Source organism: Gymnoscopelus braueri (assembly GCF_963280865.1).
Source record: "Gymnoscopelus braueri genome assembly, chromosome: 9".
In the NCBI taxonomy this organism is placed as follows: domain Eukaryota; kingdom Metazoa; phylum Chordata; class Actinopteri; order Myctophiformes; family Myctophidae; genus Gymnoscopelus; species Gymnoscopelus braueri.
In genome coordinates this window covers 41133823-41154772 of record NC_137610.1, presented here as the reverse complement: position 1 = coordinate 41154772, position 20950 = coordinate 41133823, and the positions used below count along the sequence as shown (strand labels likewise).

Here is a 20950-nt window from a genome sequence, read left to right as displayed (position 1 = left end):
ATCCAACACCTCAGGAGGGGAAAGCGGGGAACCATACAAGCTGTGTAAAGCAGCAAGGATGGGACTCTGCTGACTTCGAATTAAGAAGTTGTCTGGCGGTGGAAGGAACACTTTGAGGAACTCCTGAACCCAATGAGATCGGACCCACCCTCCCAGGAAGTGGCAGAGCATGAGGTTGATGGGGGACTGGCGTCAATCTCCCGGGAGGAAGTCACTTGATTGATTGATTGAATATTTTATTAGGCAAAAAATGTAAAACAGCACAGTTACATTTAAAATACTTTGTCTAACAGGTCCGTTCATAAAAGTCCTTGCGGACTTGTTTCCAATGAGGGCCTTGGTATTCAATTCATAGGCATATATAGTGGCACCACAAATATCATTACAAAATAAACAGCAAAAAATATATATAACACTATGTACAACAAAAAAATAAAAAAGAGGGGAAAAAAAATATGTACAAGAACAGGGGGGGGGTCTGCTGTCTAACGGGAAAATGGTACTACCTCCTCCTTTGGCCTCCTGAAAGGTGATTTTTTTAAGGCTCTTTTAAATGAGCCCAGCGAACTGCATTTTTTGAGGGATGGAGTTAGACTATTCCAATCCTGGGTGGCAGTGCTGTAGAAGGAGAATTTGCCCATGTTTGATTTATGGGTGGGTGGTACCAAATTGTTGTTAACGCTCCCTCTGATATTGTGACTGTGGGTGTCGCTAACCTTTTGGAGGTATTTACTCAGATATGCGGGAATAGGGGGCATATCGGGCAAATTTACATTTACAATTTTGAAGGCCAGTCCCATTTTTAGTTGTTTAACCCTGTCTTCCACCCTGAGCCAGCCTAGGCTGGCAAAATGGGTGGGAGAAAGGTGGGTCATGGGCCCCAATCCGAGGAGTAGCCGAATCAGCTTGTTTTGGGAGGTTTGAAGCTTAGTCTTCAGTGACACTGAGGTGTTGGAGTACCAGGAGGTGCAAGCATAGTCAAAAAGTGGTTGAATCAGGGCCCCAGAGAGGGGCCTGAGGGCCTGAGGGTTGACAAAAGAGGAAACTCTGCCCATAAATTTGGTTCTCTGGTTTACTCTTTTGACCACCTTTGTAGCCATGCTTTCACCTGTCAGGTATTTGTCAAGAACACAACCCAAATAGGTAATCTCTTCTTTGCTAGAGATAATTGTGTCATCGACTTTGACCTTGAAATCATTTACATCCATCTGTCTGAGGGAATGTTTGGTCCCAAAGAGAATGGATTCAGTTTTCCCAAGGTGTAGTGACAGTTTGTTATCGTTAAGCCAAGTACGGATTTTTGAGAGTTCGGAGCTGAGCGCCTCCTCAACTTGCAACTTGTCCTCTCCCGAGATCAGGAGTGCCGAGTCATCAGCGAACAGGAACAATTTGCAGTTACAGGCAGCACTCATGTCGTTAATGTATAGAAGAAACAGTAACGGCCCTAGAATGCTGCCCTGAGGAACCCCACAGCTCACCGGGAGGGATGAGGACATGGTTCCGTTGATGTCAACCACTTGTTCTCTTCCCTCCAGGTAAGATCTCATCCAGTTTAGTGAGGCACTTAAGCAACTCCACAGTGGCAAAGCCCCAGGGGTTGATGAGATCCATCCAGAAATGCTGAAGGCTCAGGGTGTTGAGGGGCTGTCTTGGTTGACATGTCTTTTCAACATTACGGAAGTCTGGGACAGTGCCGAAAACGAGGTAATGGTGCCACTCTTTTAAAGAAGGGTTGTGCCAATTATAGAGGCATTTCATTGCTCAGTCTTCCTGGGAAAATGTATACGAAGGTACTGGAAAGGAGGGTCCGGCCGATAGTCAAACCTCAAATTCAAGAGGAGCAATGTGGATGCCGTCCTGGTCGTGACTGACTGACCAGCTCTTCACTCTTGCAGGAATCCTGGAGAGGATGCATACCCAGTCTCCAGTGTTTTGTGGAGTTGGAGAAGGCATATGTCCGGGTCCCCCGGGAGATATTGTGGGAGGTGCTGCGGGAATATGGGGTGAGGGGGTCCTTGTTGAGGGCCATCCAATCTCTGTACACCCAAAGCGAGAGATGTGTCTGTGTGCTCGGTAGTAAGTCGGCCTCTGCCAGGGCTGCGCAGTGCGCAGTGTCACCTATTCTGTTTGTGATATTCATGGTCAGGATCTCGAGACGCAGTAGTGGAGGAGAGGGTATATATAGTTCGGTGAGGGTTGCTTCACTGCTTTTTGTGGATGATGTGGTCCTGATCCTGTGGCACCATCGGTCAGAGACCTCCAGCTCTCACTGGATCGGTTCGCAGTTGAGTGTGCGACGGCACACTCAATGTGCGATGAGGATCAGCATCTCCAAATCTGTGTAGTGGTATTGCAGTTGCTGTACCGCAGTGTTGTGACGAAAAGAGAGCTGAGCCAGAATATACTGAGCAATCTTCATTCCTACTCTCACCTATGGTCATGAAGTGTGGGTCATGACCGAAAGAATAAGATTGCGGATACAAGCGGCTGAAATTAGTTTTCTCAGACAGGTGGCCGGCCTCTCCCTTAGAGATTGAGAAGGTGAGAAGTTCAGTTATCCGCGAGAGACACTGCTGTTCCTTCACTTGGAAAGGAGCCAGCTTAGGTGGTTTGGGCATCTACAGTAGTATGGATGCCTCCTGAGCGTCTTCCTAGGGAGGTCCTCGCTGCACGTCCCACTGGGAGGACACCCCTGGCAGACCAAGGAACAGATGGTCCTTGGTCTGCCAGGAGGAAGTGGTCCCCCAGGAGGAAGTGGCAAATGTTGCTCGGGAAAGGGAAGTCTGGAACTGTTGCCCCACGACCCGATTCCGGATAAGCGGTTGAAGATGGACGGACTAATCAACTGCGATTCTTTGAATCACAGTAAGTCGCAATGGTCAAAGCAGTTAAGACTATGAGTATTGACAGCCAAGTAACTGTGACCGAACTCAGTCGGGAACAAATAAGTGATTAGGAGGACCATTTCCGGGTTCGAGTTGTGACTTCTGCTTGTTTGACCTGTAACTCAATGTCCTTGGTGATGGTTGCAACAAAGCAAGTAGGTGGCAGATGTTCTCTGGGTCATGGTTGGAGTCCTTTGCAGTGTGTGCAGAGTGTTGAAGGAAAAGGGCTTCGCGTTTAGTATTGTTATTTACCCTATTTTTACTAGTGTTACTACTTATTCTGTTCTTGTTCTTGTTCTCTACCCTAACGTATACCTTTGTTTCATCATCAATTACATTTCCCTCTGGATCAATAAAGGTCTATGATCTATCAATCCAGGGGTAGTTGGCGCTACAGGTCTTTGTTCAAGGACTCAGTATCGAACCCCTTTGAAGCAGAACATGTAGAGCCCATGCTATGTGTTACCAGCCAGGATTTGACAGCAAGTGTCTCTAGGTTTCCCCCTCCAGTCACAAGACAGCAGAGTGGCCGGGAAGACAGAGGAAAGGCCAACGCTCCCAGTCTGGCTGCTACCGGTGTGGAGAACTTGGGCACATAGTGCATAATTGCCCAGCTCCAACACCCATGAGCCCTTCTGCTTTATTGCGGATAAACTACAGAAGGATGGCACAATGAGGGAACTTCCATCCCATCTATCCTTCCCTACTTGGCCAAGCCAAGGGACTATATCTGAATGAATGAATCCGTGTCAAGCTCTGATTAGCCTGCCCCAGCGCGTCTGGTCTAGAGGGGCGGATTCAAAATCTCCTGTGAAAACAACCGGTGAAAACAATTGGTTCACCGATCTGTGCACCCGCCCCCACCCCGACCCGCGCAACCTCCTCCTCCCCCAAAGTGCAGCATTGAGAGCATAGACATATAAAGGTAGACGCCTCCTCTGGCTCTGAAGCGTCTGTATGGCGGACGCGCTTCCGCTTCCGGGGGGGTAGCTGGAAATTTCCACGTGCGTCACAGAAGGGGGCGTTCAGTAGGCCAATCAGAGGCAGGTGGGGGCGGGACAACTAGATTCTGACAAGTCCTGGAAAAGACGCGCTGTGGTTGGCCAGTAGTCAACACGCTGTGATTGGCCAGTGCCCGTTATATGGCAGCCACCATACCAAACAGGTCGCTCCAACGAACTGCAGAGGCCAATGAGGTATCTAGGTTTCTATATCTATGATTGAGAGCCCTGACGTCACAACATTTGGAGCGACGCCCACTGCACTCTGGTTGGTTGGGGAAATGAAAGGTTGACCCCCACTTCTTATGCCAGAAATCAAACTCAACAACTTGGTCCAGGCTTTCTTTTTGAGCAAAACGTGAAGGAAAATAAAAGCCTGGAGATCGAGGCTAAGCTCTGATTGACATGGGAGCCTCCGTCCCCTTTGGTCCACCTATTGGGAACTTGCCAGACACACACAAGAGATGCGGACATTAATCGGAGAGAGAGCGCAAATGCAAGGACAAGGTTCGCTCTTCATCATGGTGGCGAGTAAAAGACTGTGCCACAATTTCTGTCTGGCTGGGTTGAGGATCTGCTTGAGCAACGGGGAGCCGTGGTGGAATTAGGAAGGCCTGCCTCCTCCCATGGGGACACCAATCCCTTGGAAAATGTCAACATTTTCATACAGCAATGCATTGACATAAAAAAATGTACTTTATAATTTGTACTTTTCCATACTTGAGTATTTTTAAAAGCATGTACTGTACTTTTGAGTACTTTAACTCAAGTACAAATTTGACAGAGCAACTTTCACTTGTAGTTGAGTAATATTTGACAAGGAGTATCTATACTTTGACTCAAGTACTGGGGTGGAGTACTTTGTCCACCATTGGTTATTTTTGTGGTATTATTTACTTTGTGGAATGCATTGGGGAGATTTATGTGACTATTCCTATAGCTCATTGGAGCAGGAATAAAAGACTTGAGTGGCAAAACAGCCTGACTTCTACTTCCAGTTTGAGTGAGGAATGGATAGATAGGACACAGCAGAATAACGACCGAGAGGCATCATTATCTGTCTCTCCACCCCCGCACACATCTACATTCCATTCTACCTCACCTCATTCCCGTCAGTCTATCCTGTGTTGATGTTGGATTGTGTTCACCTGTTAACTCCTGTGAGTGTGAAAGGCCAGAAAAGTGTACTCTGCCAGACAGTTGTCAAATTGTTTATTTATTCTAGCCTATTGGTATATTGTGAGTAACTTTGTTCTTCACCTGATGAATACGCAGGTGATCTGTTTATCGTTCTGTTATATCTTGCCTGTACCTGTTCCTGCCTGTGTGTTCCAGCATTCTGTCTGCCTGGAGGATTAAGCTTGTTTCCACCCCCTGAATATTGTCCTGCTTGAAAGCAAACACACACACACACACGCGCACGCAAGCACGCACGCACGCACGCACGCACGCACGCAGGCACACACACACACACACACACACACACACACACACACACACACACACACACACACACTGTACATACATACATACATAGTCAGAGTGAGCGAGACGGAGAAGAAAACATTTTACAGTTGCAGATGTTAATCTTGTGGTTTTCAGTCATTGTTAGCAGTGGTGGAAAAAGTACTCAAATGTTTATTTAAGTAAAAAGTATCAATGCTGCAATGCAGAAATACTCTGTTACAAGTAATCCGGTATTCCAAATGTACTTGAGTAAAATTACAAAAGTATTGGCATCAAAATGTACTGAAACTAACACAAATATAAGTACTCATTATGCATTAGTGCACAATTGTTCAAAATGTTTACAAATCTTTTAAAAATAGCAGATCTACAGTACCAGCTCACAACGTGTCGCAAAGTGACGCATTGTGAGCTTGTAGATCGGCTATTTTCAAATAGCCGAAGTATATAGGGATAAAATGGTTTTGTCATGTTTTGTAATTATAATAAAAATCTACAAAGTAACTCAAGTTTTTAAATAATTGTAGTGGAGTAAAAAGTACAATACCTCTGAGATGTAGTGGAGTAAAAGTATAGAAAATTAAAAATAATCCAGTAAGATAAAAAAATCCTCACATTTGTACTTAAGTACAGTACTTGAGTACATTTACTTAGTAACTTTCCACCACTGATTGTTAGTAATAACAGTTGTTAAATAGTGTTGATTGTCCCAGTGCTCATTTTCATTTGTATTTTATCATAAAAAATATTTAGTGTGTTCAATACAAGTGTTGACTGTGGTCTCAAATTGTAATGATTTATGTTTTGTATTTATGTTTTTTTTTGGTTTTTCAATAAAAACATTCATATGTCGTATTTCTCACATCTCTTATCATGGTCAAGTAGGTTCACACTCACAAAATATTCAGACTTCAGCATTAATAATGAGAAGGTTACGTATATACAGCAATCATTTATACGGTTTGTTTATATGGTTTGTTCATTTCCAAATTTGAGGGAAAATGTGAGTCCTGTTATTGCTTGAAATTGATTGATTGAACACTGAAAGCCACCTGTGTGATGGGCGTGTATTTATATACATCCAAGTAAGTCAGGTCCATGGGGGAGAGAGAGAGAGAGAGTCTCAGAGAGAGATGAATGAAAGTACAATATGCAAAAACCATGGCATGGGTGGGAGGACTGGGGAAGACATAAGCGCTTGCTTTGTGTATGGATGGCAGGGGCATTGGATGTGCCACCTACTCCCCTTTCTCTACCAGTTCAGTTACTGTCAGCAGAATATAGGGAAGAAAGACAAGCAGAATGCAGAATGAACCTAACGAATGCAATGAACTACCAGACAAAGTACCAGACAAAAGAACACATTAAATTCTATTGAATGTAAACACACTGTGTACTTTTAGACACTGCAACTACATGTGATCCTTCTGTGTCTAGTTGTGTCAACAGCCCTGAAAACAATCTGCAGGTGCCAGTCTTCAAATAGAGCAACGATATTCCACATGAGTATAACACGCAAGCTGAGCCACAACTTGGACAGGTACTAGATAGATAGGCGAAGGAATGAGCCTAAGTGTTAGTTGTTTTAGTGTCAACCATTTTTGCCTCCTCTGAATGTTACATACAAGCCCGCAGGGCCATTAAGTGATGCCCCAGGAATACTCTGGGCATCCCATTCTATAGGTGTGGGTTTAGTAACATCTGCCATCCCGCATAAAATAGAACATTATGGATGTAGTTTGATTTGAGTTCAAATTCACCATGTAAAAAAAGAAAGGGGGAAAAAAAAAAAACATGTAAGCAAAGTCAGACATGTAGCACAGTATGTTGTCTTAAAGCCTAATAGACAATAATAAATGATATGACCACCTTGTAGAAAAATGATTTATAATTGCATTACTATAAAAGTTAACAAATAAAGGTTTCTCTGTTATAACTTCATAATTATAAAACTGCTTGTGGCCTGAACTGCAGCATAAGACCACATCCTGTTGAAGATTAGGTTTCTTATTTTTTTTTAAAGTGGAAAGTCCCTCAGTTGTACTTCCTCTTCTTAAAACAGAGGCAAATAGGTGTTCTTTGTGTGCTAGGCTACATTTTTCTCAGAAATGTAAGTATTTAGTTCACATGAACCTCAGTGGAGAGGAAGGAAAAGCGACAAAACACAATTACTATCTGAGGTAAACAAACTGCCAACTGCCATACAACCCCAAGAACAAGAAGGAGGAGACGACAGACTCAGCTGTTGATAGGCCATGGTGGAGCTGCCACCATGCCACCGTTTGATGCTCATGTCATTTTGATGTATTTTTCACACTTTTTTTTACTTTTGGAGGGTGAATACAGCACTTTTGGTTGCACTCTACAAGTGACTGTGCTGATTTACAGCCATGAATTGGGCCAGCTTAGCACATGGGTTCAACTCCTCAACATTGCAGCAACAAAAAAAATGTAATAACAATGCAATTTAGCAGTCACTCTTTTCCAGAGTGAAAATGAATCCTATACAAAGTCCAAAGAAAACAGTTTAGCATTTCAAGGTAACTACGATAGCGAGTAAAAAACATCAAATAGCATCTCTCTAAACATCATCATGCTATCTAAATAACATTCCTACCTAGCATTTGTGGCTAACAGCTATATGCACACATGTGCGCATCATAGTTGCACAGGGTATTTTGTCACATTTATAAATGTATGTTCGTAAAGATATAATCATGAGTTTGAGCTGAACAGCATCTCTCTCTCTCTCTCTCTCTCTCTCTCTCTCTCTCTCTCTCTCTCTCTCTCTCTCTCTCTCTCTCACATGCCAGCTCTTCCTCTCTCTCTCTGTCAAATTGTAAAAGTGAATAGCGCTTTGATGTGGTGTATGCACACTGACATCCTTTTTCTCTCTCCCTCTTCCTCTGCATGTTACAATCCTCATTATGATGTTCACCAATATGAACAAAACTACTTGAACAATGTTGGTGTTACTAAGAGGTTTAAAAATAAAACAAAGTTGTCATTGCCCGTTTTGAAAAACACATGGGAACTGAGTTACTTCAGCTGGCAGTGTTTAAAATCGTGCATTTACATAAATAGTACATTTATATAGCGCTTTTATCCAAAGCGATTTAGATAGATTGTGCATTACATTCACCCATTCACACACACATTCATACACCGATGGCGGAGGAAACCATGCAAGGCACCAACCTGCTCATCGGGAGCAATTAGGGGTTCAGCGTCTTGCTCAAGGACACTTCTACACAAACTCTGGGGGAGCCCGGGATCGAACTGGGAACCTCACAGTTGCCATCCGGCCGCTCTACTGTCCACTCCACCCCTGAGCAACTGCCGCCCATGAGCTGCCACCCCTGAGCCACTGCCGTTTACAATCAATATGACACTGATCAGGCTAATATTTTTGCTAGATTAGCTACCGACAGACACACAGACAGACAGGGGTGAAAACATGATCTCCTTGCGGACTAAGAATAAAAACAAAACAAAACAAAGAATAAAATAAAACAAATAAACACTGGTAATGAGTGAGAGATGTTACATACTGTAGCACTTATTATTCTCAAAGGGCTTCCTCTTCACAATACACAAGGGAAGACGTTGGGGGTGGTTGGGATTGGGAATTAGATCAATTTTATTTGTTTAACAAAATGTGTTTACAACAAAAGAGTTTTCAATTATTCACAAGGTTGGAAAAGGTTCTGATGCATAATTACCGTAATGTTGGACCTGCTTTTGGTCCTTAGGGCATTACCTAGTTTCAAGTCTCTGCAAGTTGCTTTTCATAGCTTACCGAAATGAAATGAATCTAATGGATTCCTTGTGTGTGTGTGTGTGTGTGTGTGTGTGTGTGTGTGTGTGTGTGTGTGTGTGTGTGTGTGTGTGTGTGTGTGTGTGTGTGTGTGTGTGTGTGTGTGTGTGTGTGTGTGTGTGTGTGTGTGTGTGTGTGTGTGTGTGTGACATCTCTGTCTGCTTGTGCGCAGCTCAAATTAAAATAATTTTTCGTACACACTGCCAACTGTACAGTAGGTCGTACAATCATTCCAGTTGCATCATTGTATCATGATGCAACTCCACATATCTAGGGGGACAATAGCAATCTCACTTAGACCCATAGTGGATGCCACAAAGTTCTACAAACGTTGCTGTTTGTTGCACAACCATGATTTTCTTTTTCTCACCAAATTAGGTACAGAAGTCCCTTGATGGTGCAATACTTAACATCAACCAGGATGAACATGCTGTAGCCAACAAGCATCTTTGGGGGGGGGGGCTACCGAAGGTGAGTGAGAAGATAGCAGCCAGGAGAATGAGACTGGCCAGTCACTGCCATCAACACCGGGATGTAGCCTTTATTAACAGTTACTGTGGAGAGAGACAGGAAATACAGAGAGACAGATGGCCACAAAGTTCTACAAACGTTGCTGTTTGTTGCACAACCATGATTTGTTTTTTTCTCACCAAATTAGGTACAGAAGTCCCTTGATGGTGCAATACTTAACATCAACCAGGATGAACATGCTGTAGCCAACAAGCATCTTTGGGGGGGGCTACCGAAGGTGAGTGAGAAGATAGCAGCCAGGAGAATGAGACTGGCCAGTCACTGCCATCAACACCGGGATGTAGCCTTTATTAACAGTTACTGCGGAGAGAGACAGGAAATACAGAGAGACAGATGGGGAAGGACATGCAGCAAAGTGCCTCGGGTCAGATTTGAAGACGGCCGGTTGCGCAAGGACTGAGTCTTAATGTTATGCGCTCTACCAGTGCATTCTAGTGCCCCAAGGAAAATAGTCCATTTTACATGATGCTTGCACTGATAGAGGACGTTTTCTACACATAGATTTGATAAAGACTAGTAGTAAAAGTCAAACAATATATTAAACCAATATATATTTACTGTAGTCCAGTTACCATGGTGAGGGTAACATACATATTAGCAACAAACTGCAATTGTCACTCAGTCTCACCTGCAAAAGTTACAAACTGAAGTCATAATGAGTGGAATGAAAAGCCAAACTGTTCAAAAGAATAAAAATAACTAATATCACACAAGATGGGGCACTGTATATCAGCGTGGCTGTGATTTGGTCGTAGAGCAAACATTGAAATGTCATTCAAGGTGACAGTTAGGAATTCATGAAGATATGATCTCTGTGTCCTCAATGAGTGCATGGTCATAATACTGGATGAGATGGGTCTCATGCCTCTCATACCTCTCATACCTCTTGTTTGGCATGCTAAACCCACACAACCTTGAGCTTTTAATTTTCCAAATAAAAGCTTGCGCCTATTCCACCTTTCAGTAGTCTACCATTATGTAAAACCACAGCTTCATGTTTCTGAACAAAAAATGTATTTCATGTCAACATTTCTAGATGTGAACCATGTCGACTAATTGTCAATTACAATGTGCACTTTCAAAATAGATGACTGATTTCCACCCTATTGGTATGCAATTGGGACTACAGTGAGTTGCCACTGGTTGCCACCCATTGCTCGGTTCTCCTCTTACCCGGACGTGCCCCACAGGGCTTCTGTCGGCGCACCGGCAAATAAAGAAATAAAACAAATTCATATTCATGGTTTGCAATTGGTGTTTTGTCCCTGTGTAGTTGTCATTGTACATGCCACTTCATCCAGGCGAGAGGTCTGAGGCAAAAGGATTGAGGCATGAGGCTCCAGGACACAACAATACAGTACTGGAGTTGATAGGCTAAACATGCTGACCATCCCTTGATGTTCCTTAAAGACCAGGAAAATATAAAATTTAAGTAATAGTCATGTACTACAGTTGTTGACAGGCTGTCGATACACGTCTCGCGATGAAAGCTGCATTTTTTTTGCATTTTAATCAATTTTAGGGTGGACAGATATATATTTTTAAACGTACTTTGCGTAGACAGGAATATTCTTTTAAACGAAGGATGAAAAACTAACAGGTAAAAATGTACCTGTGTTTTTGAAGAAAATGGGCAGGCCTATGAGAGTTGCATCATGATCCAAGGAATGCAGAGAACAGCTGTTCTGTTCTGTTCTGTTCTGTTCTGTTCTGTTCTGTTCTGTTCTGTTCTGTTCTGTTCTGTTCTGTTCTGTTCTGTTCTGTTCTGTTCTGTTCGCTACACGTTTTCATATTTACATATTTTGGATTTCTGTTTGACTCCTAAAAATATACTAATATCCTTTGGTTTCAACTATCCACTGGATTGAACAAAAGTTCAATAATCCGTTTCGAGCGACCCCGAGTGCTAAATGTTCCTGGGCAATATATCAATGTTATTTTGATATCGTATGATGAGCCTCGATAGCCTATTGTCTGTGATTTTGGATTTTGTAATATCATACGTGTTGTCCTTTCCTGGCTTTAATTACTGAAGCCCTATTTTATATTTTAAAAAATGTTTTGACATTAAAAAAAAATTGCTAATCTACAAGCTCACAATGGGTTTCCATGTGACCCATTGTGAGCTTGTTGAGCAACTATTTACGCTGCTTTGAAAATGTATGATTCTTTTTTAGGCAAGTACATTATTGTCACAATACAATATTATCGTCACAATATCGATGTTGAGGTATTCGGTAAAAAATATTGTGATATTTGTCACCCAGCAGGCCTAACCTGCATGGCCTTTTCTTGTCTCAAATGTTATCATAAACTATTTTTGTTGTATATAGGTGAAATATACATTGTTTACAGAGAAGCTGCTAATATTGCAAAATACTTTTAAGGTCAGCCAGCTGTAAATGTGAAATTAACGTGAATGTGATAATGAATCAATATTATTTGACTACATGTTAAATTTCTCACCTAAAATGTTTGAAGAAACTATTTTTGTATAAACCACAGAGCTATAGGTATAAACAGGTTTAATTTATATCACCTCCATAGAAGCTCTTCAGCACCCGTAAGCCACGCCCACAAGCTGGTTGCAGCAACAATATGTAACTACATTTCCCACAATCCAACAGGATTACAGTCCAACAGTGCAAGCCACTTTGGGGATCTGGGTTTGCAGCTACAATGTTGCCCTTCTTCGCAGCATTATTTTGTTACTTAAAAATGAATCGAACAATTGTTTGACGTCTATAGAAGACATAAAAGGTATCATGAAATGGAGATTTCTCGGCCCAGACCGTCGTTGTTTGGAGATATAGGTAAATAATGATGATTAGCAGTCTCTGGAAGGTGACTTGCGTCTGTGCTACGGTAGTACGGTAGTAGTAACATGCCTCAAATGTAAAGGGAATAATTACTAGCAATACTAGCCTGATTCTAATCATGCCATGATTCTGTATCAACTGAACGGAGGTCAGCCAGATGTTATAATTTACATTATGTCCTTTTGTCAGAGCTATAATGTTGCGTCGGCTAACAGCTACTGTAACCAACTAGCTTTCTTAAACTGGCTGGCATTAAGTTGAGCAAGGCTGCTAAGCTTGTTAGTGCCCTGTCTGTCAGATGTCTGGTGGCTGTCATGCAGTGGTGGGAAAAGTACTACATTTGTTTCCTTTTAAGTAAAAGTATCAATGCTGCAATGTAGAAATACTCTGTTACAAGTAAAAGTCTGGAATTCAAAATGTACTTGAGTGAAAGTACAAAAGTATTGGTATCAAAATATACTTATTACTTAAAGTACCAAAAGTAGAAAGTACTCATTAAGTTTTCAAATGTATACGCATCTTTTGAAAATAGCATATAGCTATTTTCGAATGGCCGAAATGTATTTAGGGCTGAAGTGGTTAATGTATGTTTTGTAATAATAATCAAAATCTACAAAGTAACTAGTAACTAAAGTTTTCAAATAATTGTAGTGGAGTAAAAGTATAATATTTGCCTCTGAGGTGTAGTGGAGTAGAAGTAGAAGTACTGACAATTGGAAATACTCTAGTAAAGTAAAAAATAATACCTCAAAATTTTACTTAAGTACAGTACTTGAGTAAATGTATTTAGTTACTTTACACCACTGCTGTCATGGTGGGACATTCGCTTGCTGACTAATGCAAAAACCAATAACTAGATTTAGACCTTTTCTCATTTGACATTATATAAACGTTCTAAATGTGTCCAAAGTTTAGTTCCTGTTGCACTGACTGCAGTGTTTGATTATTATCAGCTGACAGGAAATAAACGCAGACCCAAGGCTGCTCCCTAGCAACGCAGGTCCACAGTCTTTAAAATGCATAGTAGTGACTTAGCCTTGGATCAAGACAGTCTATCATAGATGTATTTTACTTTTGTATTTAGATATATATGTATTTAGATATATATGTCAAAATCGATAAAAATACATGATAGTCTTGATCCAAGGCTATTAGTAATAACTATGGTAATACTAAGGAGGTACAAATATTCATTGTTGGAAGCAAACAAAAGGTGATATTATGTTGTACATTATGTACATAATGTACATTATGTTGGTTCTACGCCTGCTTTGGGTTGTTGGACAAGTTAAAAGTGGTAATGGAAAGGATTAAGTTGCAACTAAATAATCTGCCACACATTTAGGAGTGAAATCATAACTCACTGGTGAACTGACTGGACCTACAAATCTACAAACGTGTCAATAAACTCAAAATACTACATGCCTCTGGGAGGCAAGGCAAGGCAGTTTTATTTGTATAGCACATTTCAACAACAAGGCAATTCAATGTGCTTTACTCAGAACATCAAGCAAAGGAAACTATATTATTATAAAATTATAAAATGACTTTAGGACACATAAAACAAAAGAAGTAAGAATGTATACAATTACAGTGCAAAAGAGGAAAAAGAGCTCAATCAAAGACAGGTTTTTGGGAGGTTTTTAAAACCAATACAGTTCCATGGTATAGCCAGCGCACAATCAACAAATCCATTGGTTAAAAATGGAAAGATTTGGTACGAGCGTAATGTTCCAAAGTAGTTGTTGGGGCATATGAATTCAAAGCTTTGGTTTTGCTACCTGTTCAGCTTAAACTCAATCGCATGTATTATTTATAACATCATTGATGGTACAGCCACTGATATTAAATCAAACACTTGATTATACTGTAGATCGGAATACATGACATATTATTGATTTCAGCTGTTACAATTCCAAACATGCAAACATGACCCGCTTTAATTACTTCAATCTATATTATAGTAGCTTAATAACTAGTATTAAAATTCCATTGTCTTTTTTATGTCTAATGTATTTGTATTTAAGTTCATACAGTTAACATAAGTATAACTAAATGCATTTGAAATAAAAAAACAAATGTTACTTTTCAGGATTCCAATTCAAAGATGGCAAAAACAAATCTCGATTCCAATTCAAAAATAGCAGATCTACCAGCTCAAAACGCGTTGCACTGCAACGCGTTTTGAGCTTGTAGATCGGCTATTTTTGCTACTTTTGTGTGAAGTACGGCAAAAAAGTTAAAATACGGCGATAAGAGGTGTCTGCCCAACAGTATATGCAATGTGGCCCTCGGAATTGAGTGTGGAAATATAGTGGCCCTCTTAGTAGGGCCTCTCCACATTCAAAGTTGCCCACCCCTGCTGTAGATCATCAGTGGATACAGCTGACCATAGTGAGTGCCTGAGCTCACAAATTGTTATGGTTGGTAATCAATATGACCACAACACAGGAGCCAATGTATGACTGTCACTGTACATAGCTGTAAAGTAGACAAGCACTTTCTTTTACACCGATATTGTGGTGTTGAACAGCATTCCAATTAGGGTTGAGGTTTCGGCACTGGAGGAACCGGATCCGACATTAAGTAAGCCTTGCAGAGCCCTGAGGCTTGATGTACAAGTACATCCCCTGGACATGACGCTAGTATGTCGCAGGGACTTACCCCAATCCCCAAAGGCACTGGGTCCCATTGGTATGACCCGGCCGGGGATCGAACCCCACCCGACCTCCCAGTCTCACAGCGGACACTCAAAACCACAAGGCCACTGAGCTGGTGGATCGACATTGAGGAACCGGAATCGGTTCGGTTCCATCACATTTGGAACCGTATACAGCATACAATTACAATACCGGTGGTTCTCGAACTTTTGAATTTCATAACTCTTGAGAGTGTACAAATGGATCTATTTGTACACTCAGAACAGTGTTGCAGAACAGTGTTGATTTCGTCGACTAAAACTATGACAAAAAATGTTCGTCGACTACCTTTTTTCACTGACGAAAACTAAATAAATAAAAACTAAGCTATGATGACTAAAACTAGACTAAATATATTGACAATTTCCTCAACAAATAAAAACTAGACTAAAATGTTAGGGAGGGACTAGTGGAGAAGAGATCCAGTAGAACTAAGACAAGTCATTTTATGTTTGGTTGCGCTCGGGTGTTGTGCTCTGAAAATAGCCGATCTACGTGAGCTTGTAGATCGGCTATTTTCAGCATGCGACCAAGTGTAAAAGCAGCCATTATGACGCCATCAAGGCACCGTCAAAATACATTTTAGTTGACTAAATCAACTGTAGATGTAGCCGACTAAAATTGTATGATATTTAGTTGACTAAAACTAGACTAAAACTAAATGGAATTTGGTTCAAAAGACTATGACTAAAACTAAAGCAAAATGTGCTGTCAAAATCAACACTGTTGCAGAAGTCTTGTAAATGACTAGTGTGACAAGTATGTGTAAATGTCTTGATGGTTTTGTACTGTGGTTCTGCTGATTGATGTATGTGTGTAATGAATGTAATAGCATATCATTAATATCGATGCCATGTTCATTGTTTACCTGGTATCCTATAGTTTCAATGTACAGATTGTTATTTAGATAGTATATTGTTAGACCGATAAATTAATTGTTTACCTGGTATCCTAGTTTCTACCTTTCTTATCGTAAGTCACTCTTGTGTATGCTAAATATCTAAATTATAAATTGTGTGTTTTTGAGGAAATATGTAATGTTCTTGTTGAATCAATCATAATGATATGGAGGATTTTAACTAAGGTATGGTGTGTTTCAAAATGTCGTTTAAGCATACAGTATGTGCATGTTGATATTTCATTAACGACCATGTACTGTAGGAGAGATACACGCCCTTTGGACTTCATTTCCTAACTACGGTAGTTTAGCACATGACTCAAAAGCATGAGTCACCGGAGCAGCTTGGGTCAAGGTTTACAGTTTCATAAGTTTATTTCCTGTCAGGTGACAGTTACTGATATTCACAAAAACTGCAACAGGAAATAAACTTGGACATTGGACAACATTTAGACACACATTTTTTATTGACTGTGAACGGATCTAGTAGTTTGCAAGATTAGCCGTGGACAAACACACTCATAAATCGGGTGAAAACAAAGCCTCTGGCCTGGTAGAGAGCATTATGGCTCTATTGTAGCTATAATACTGTATGTGGATTGAATTCAAGCTATTCTAGCCCATTTGGACCTGTTGTAACCTATACGTTGTTATACCTTTCAATCCGGGAGCCACCTCTGTGTCTCATTAGTTGTTGCCATACATATAGCAGCATAATTATTTATAATTTTTTTGTGTAAGAATTTGAACGTTTTCAAAAAAGTTAGGTTTTAGAAGGCGTTTTTAGAATCGACCTCAGGTCTAAATGGGCTAAAGAGGTAGTGAATAAATAGGGCTCTTTACAGCTATTGGCTTGTTTGTGTTTACAGCTCATGGCCTAGGATTCTGGTCAGACCGGTCTGCTGTTCACGAGGCTGCTGCACAAGGCAGGGCCCAACAGCTGCAGCAACTCATCCAGGGAGGGGCAGCAGTTAACATTGTGGCTGTGGACTCTATCACCCCTCTACATGAAGCATGTATACAGGGACAGACCCAATGTGTCAGGCTGCTGCTGGCCGCTGGCGCACAGGTGAGGTCTTCATGTAACAATTTTACAAGATTGTGGAAGATGTTTATACTGTTTATTTTCAGTCTACCACCAGACATCTGCACTGGTTCTGACTGAGTTAACATTATGTATATTCTGTATATAATGCATATAAAGTATACCTACTGTATGCTGTATGTACAACCCATCAACAATGAATATATGAGTGACTATAAGTAAGTCTATCAAGAATGAATATATGTGTCAATATAAATTGCCTTCACTAGCTCTTTATAGAGGGAATGGGAGGGTTTCATCAGTATAGAATCCAGCTTTTCTATCTCCAGATTGTCTGCCTCCAATGTAGGACTAGTTTTAAGTACAAAAATAAATCAAGTTTGCAGCTGCTCTCATCTTGCACTCATTTTGCATTGCATTTGTGTCGCACAGGTAGATGCACGTAATATTGATGGCAGCACTCCGCTCTGTGATGCCTGCTCTGCTGGGAGCCTTGAGTGTGTCAAGCTGCTTTTGGAATATGGAGCAACAGTCAACCCTCCATTGTTCACCTTCTCACCCCTTCACGAGGCTTGCATGGGAGGTACATTACATCCAGTTATGGCTCATGTGCACAGAGATGTACAATGATGCTCTATTGCTCTTGTTGCCTGTGTTTTGATTATTTATGTTTTTGTTATTATTATTATTGTTTCTCAATATTAAACAACTTCATATTGAACTTCACGAAATTACCTAAATTGTTGTCCTAAACTGCAATATATTGTCCACCTTTTGACGTGTTTGCAATAGGTAACTCAGATTGCGTTCAACTTTTGATTGATGAAGGGGCTCACATGGAGGCCCATGACTGCCATTTTGGTACCCCACTTCATGTAGCCTGTGCCAGGCAACATCATGACTGTGCTAAAGTGCTCCTCAACTCAGGTGAGCCTAAACAGTATCATTTATTAAGATATTGTGGTATTCATGTTTTATAAACAACAAGAATGGTGGAAAAACAATAACCGCTTTCTTTTTCCCCTCAAGGTGCAAATGTGAATGCTGCTAAAATACACGAGACAGCCCTTCATCATGCAGCAAAAGTACAGAACATCAGCTTGATAGACCTACTTGTAGAGTTTGGGGGTGATGTGTATGCCAGGGATAACCTTGGAAGAAAGCCTCTGAACTACACCAGGCATGGATCTCCCTGTTATCTCTGCCTTGAGTTCTATGAGAGTGAGTTTTTTCTTCTACAGTATGGATTCAGCAGTGGTGGAAAGTAACTAAGTACATTTACTCAAGTACTGTACTTTATAGCAGTGGTTCCTATTTGTTTTAGCTCGAGACCCAAAATAGTGAAAATCGCCGATCTACAAGCTCACGTGTCGCATCACACACATTGTGAGCTTGTAGATTTGCTATTTTCACTAGTAGTCAAAGAAAATATGCAATTTCATTGGTTTTATTAATTACCTTTTTTGTTTGTTTTTGAAAATCTTTTGAAATAATTAGAAAAAAATGGGTCCCGACCCATTGTTTGGGAAACAGTGCTTTATAGTAATTTTTTTGAGTACCGGTATCTGTACTTGACTTGTATTTGTATTGTTGGATACTTGTGCACTCCACTACATTTCAAAGACTAATATTGTGCTTTTCTAGGAAGGGAAAAAGTACATTATGAATTAACCACTTAAGATCTCATGTCCAATCTTCTTCTCTTTCTCAGATACACCCCTCACCCTGCAGCAGCTTAGCAGAGTGACCCTGAGAAGGGCTCATGGAGCAAGAACACGTGAAGTCATTTCCAAACTGGGTTTGCCCAATCGCATCATAAACTTTCTTTCTTACATTCCACCTCCAGTTATTGAACTTTATGACCTCTGACAACTCTAGTCACATCCCATATTGATTGATTGAGCACTTTATTGAAAATGAATTCAAAAGGATAAAAACACAAGAAAGCCCGAAGGCTTGTTTCCATTGTGGTCCTTTTGGGGAAGGGAGGCAGGGAGCAACAACACAATTACAAAACAGAGACAAAAACAAAACAGAATATAATATAGAGGGCTTAATCAGAGGTAACATTGCTCACTACTGAAGGGGGAATAAACAGACGAAAAGGAATTGTCGCTGCATTGGGCACATTGTGGGCACATTGCTCTAGCTTCTGCTATTAACTGGCCAGGAAGTAATAGAACAGGATGTGAAAGTTGAAACATAGTCACTTCCTGAAACCTAACGTTTGTAAGGAAGTGATTCATTCACACATGCTGCTGCCGTTGAATCATGGTAAAGAACTTGAAGTAGGAAGAGCGTGCTTACAGGGGGTTTATGGTTTGTAACGTTCAAGGGTTTATGCACCTGCCCATGTGGTTTTTATGATTTTAACCTCACATGTACTGCTTTTATCATGTATTGTATACATAGTGGTTGATGCAACAGAATGAAAGAAGGCAAATCATGAAGACCAACATTATATACAGAGATGTTTTGGGGTTCATGTGGAGGTTATTATATGAACTATTGTTGCTCAATTAGGTTTGAGCTCATAAAATTGTTTAAGCTTGAGCAATGCATTGTAGACTTGACTATATCATTAAGCAGTAATTTTAATACTGTTACTGCCATATTGATTGATTGAATACTTTATTAACAGTTTGCAAAAAAAAGGATAACACAAAAAGCCCTGAGGGCTTGTTTCCATTGTGGTCCTATGTATACTGTCATTATTTGTAAATATTTTATGAACACTTATTTGAATGTTTATTTGTAAATAACACAGACCTTCTGTCTGAATTTAAAGTGTAAATATGTAGACTAGTACTTTTATTTTAAAAACATACCTGTTCTGTGTTGCAGTCATATAGCACTTTAAGATTTTTTCTTTTTTTTAACAATGAAAAATGAATCCTAATAAAATGCAGTATTATTTATAATGTACTGTATGTGTACTGTTCTAAAAATGTTGACTTGTTTTTTGTTTCATGGTAGGAATATACCTGGATAGAACAGTGATTCCACACTTATGCTTTATTAAAATACATGAAAATATGTCTTAACTCTTTCAGTGCCAAGAGTATTTTCATAAAGTACTCCCAAACTGCCAGGAATTTGCGTTTTTTTTAAATTTTGTAATTTTTCATTCAAATAAATGATCTGATTGGGGTTTTAAACCCATAATACAGTTCTACCAGTAGAGAGCAACAAATCGACACATTGATGATCTCGCTGGCTCACTCGCCCCCTCCCAAACAGGCTCACGTCATATCCGGTCAGAACCGGATGTTGACATTTTTGACAATCGTTGATCGCGCTAAATTACGATGTGATACACGACTACGATGACTGATCGTCACCCAGACCAAAGAGAGTAGACGTGGACCTCTCCGTTTGTTTTTTATAACGTGTGAAAAACCGTGACTTTCCCTATTCTGGCCGAAAATCACCGGAGAAAAACAACGTGACCCGGAAATGAATTTTTTTTTTTTACATCCGGCTCCGGGTGAGTCTGATGTAGTCAGGAAGTGAAAGTGATCATGAAAAATACACAGAATAGCGCGACCACAGTCAAAAGTAAAAACTCGGGATTTCTCGTGCTGGCACTGAGGGTACTCGGGAAAAACTCGGGATATGTCGGGGCGTGGCACTGAGAGAGTTAATAGTGTGTAAAACACTCTTTACAATTATGCAGCCATAATCTCTGTATTACATATTGCAACATGTTTTAACTTGTAAACATAAGTAAAGTTGTCCTCTGTATTGACAACATTTAAACTGCATAAGTGGTCCTCTAATTGTGATTG

General features: G+C 40.6%; 1 protein-coding gene across 1 annotated transcript; it reads left to right on the top strand.

Moving 5' to 3' along the window:
- Positions 1-12341: 12341 nt before the first annotated feature.
- Positions 12342-20200, top strand: LOC308091793 (ankyrin repeat and SOCS box protein 13-like). The gene is made up of 6 exons (XM_080437515.1): positions 12342-12514; positions 16987-17186; positions 17595-17745; positions 17955-18089; positions 18192-18383; positions 18874-20200. Exons 1-6 carry the CDS (start codon positions 12472-12474, stop codon positions 19029-19031), a joined length of 879 nt encoding a protein of 292 aa, XP_080293641.1. The 5' UTR covers positions 12342-12471; the 3' UTR covers positions 19032-20200.
- The last annotated feature ends 750 nt before the right edge of the window (positions 20201-20950 follow it).

What these genes read in the sequence shown, in the direction of transcription:
- LOC308091793 (XM_080437515.1), top strand. Translation starts at nt 12,472, where the DNA reads ATGGAGATTTCTCGGCCCAGACCGTCGTTGTTTGGAGATATAG. An exon ending in TGCTGGCCGCTGGCGCACAG is followed by an intron (nt 17,187 to 17,594) that starts GTGAGGTCTTCA and finishes TGTGTCGCACAG; the next exon opens with GTAGATGCACGTAATATTGA. An exon ending in TAAAGTGCTCCTCAACTCAG is followed by an intron (nt 18,090 to 18,191) that starts GTGAGCCTAAAC and finishes TTTCCCCTCAAG; the next exon opens with GTGCAAATGTGAATGCTGCT.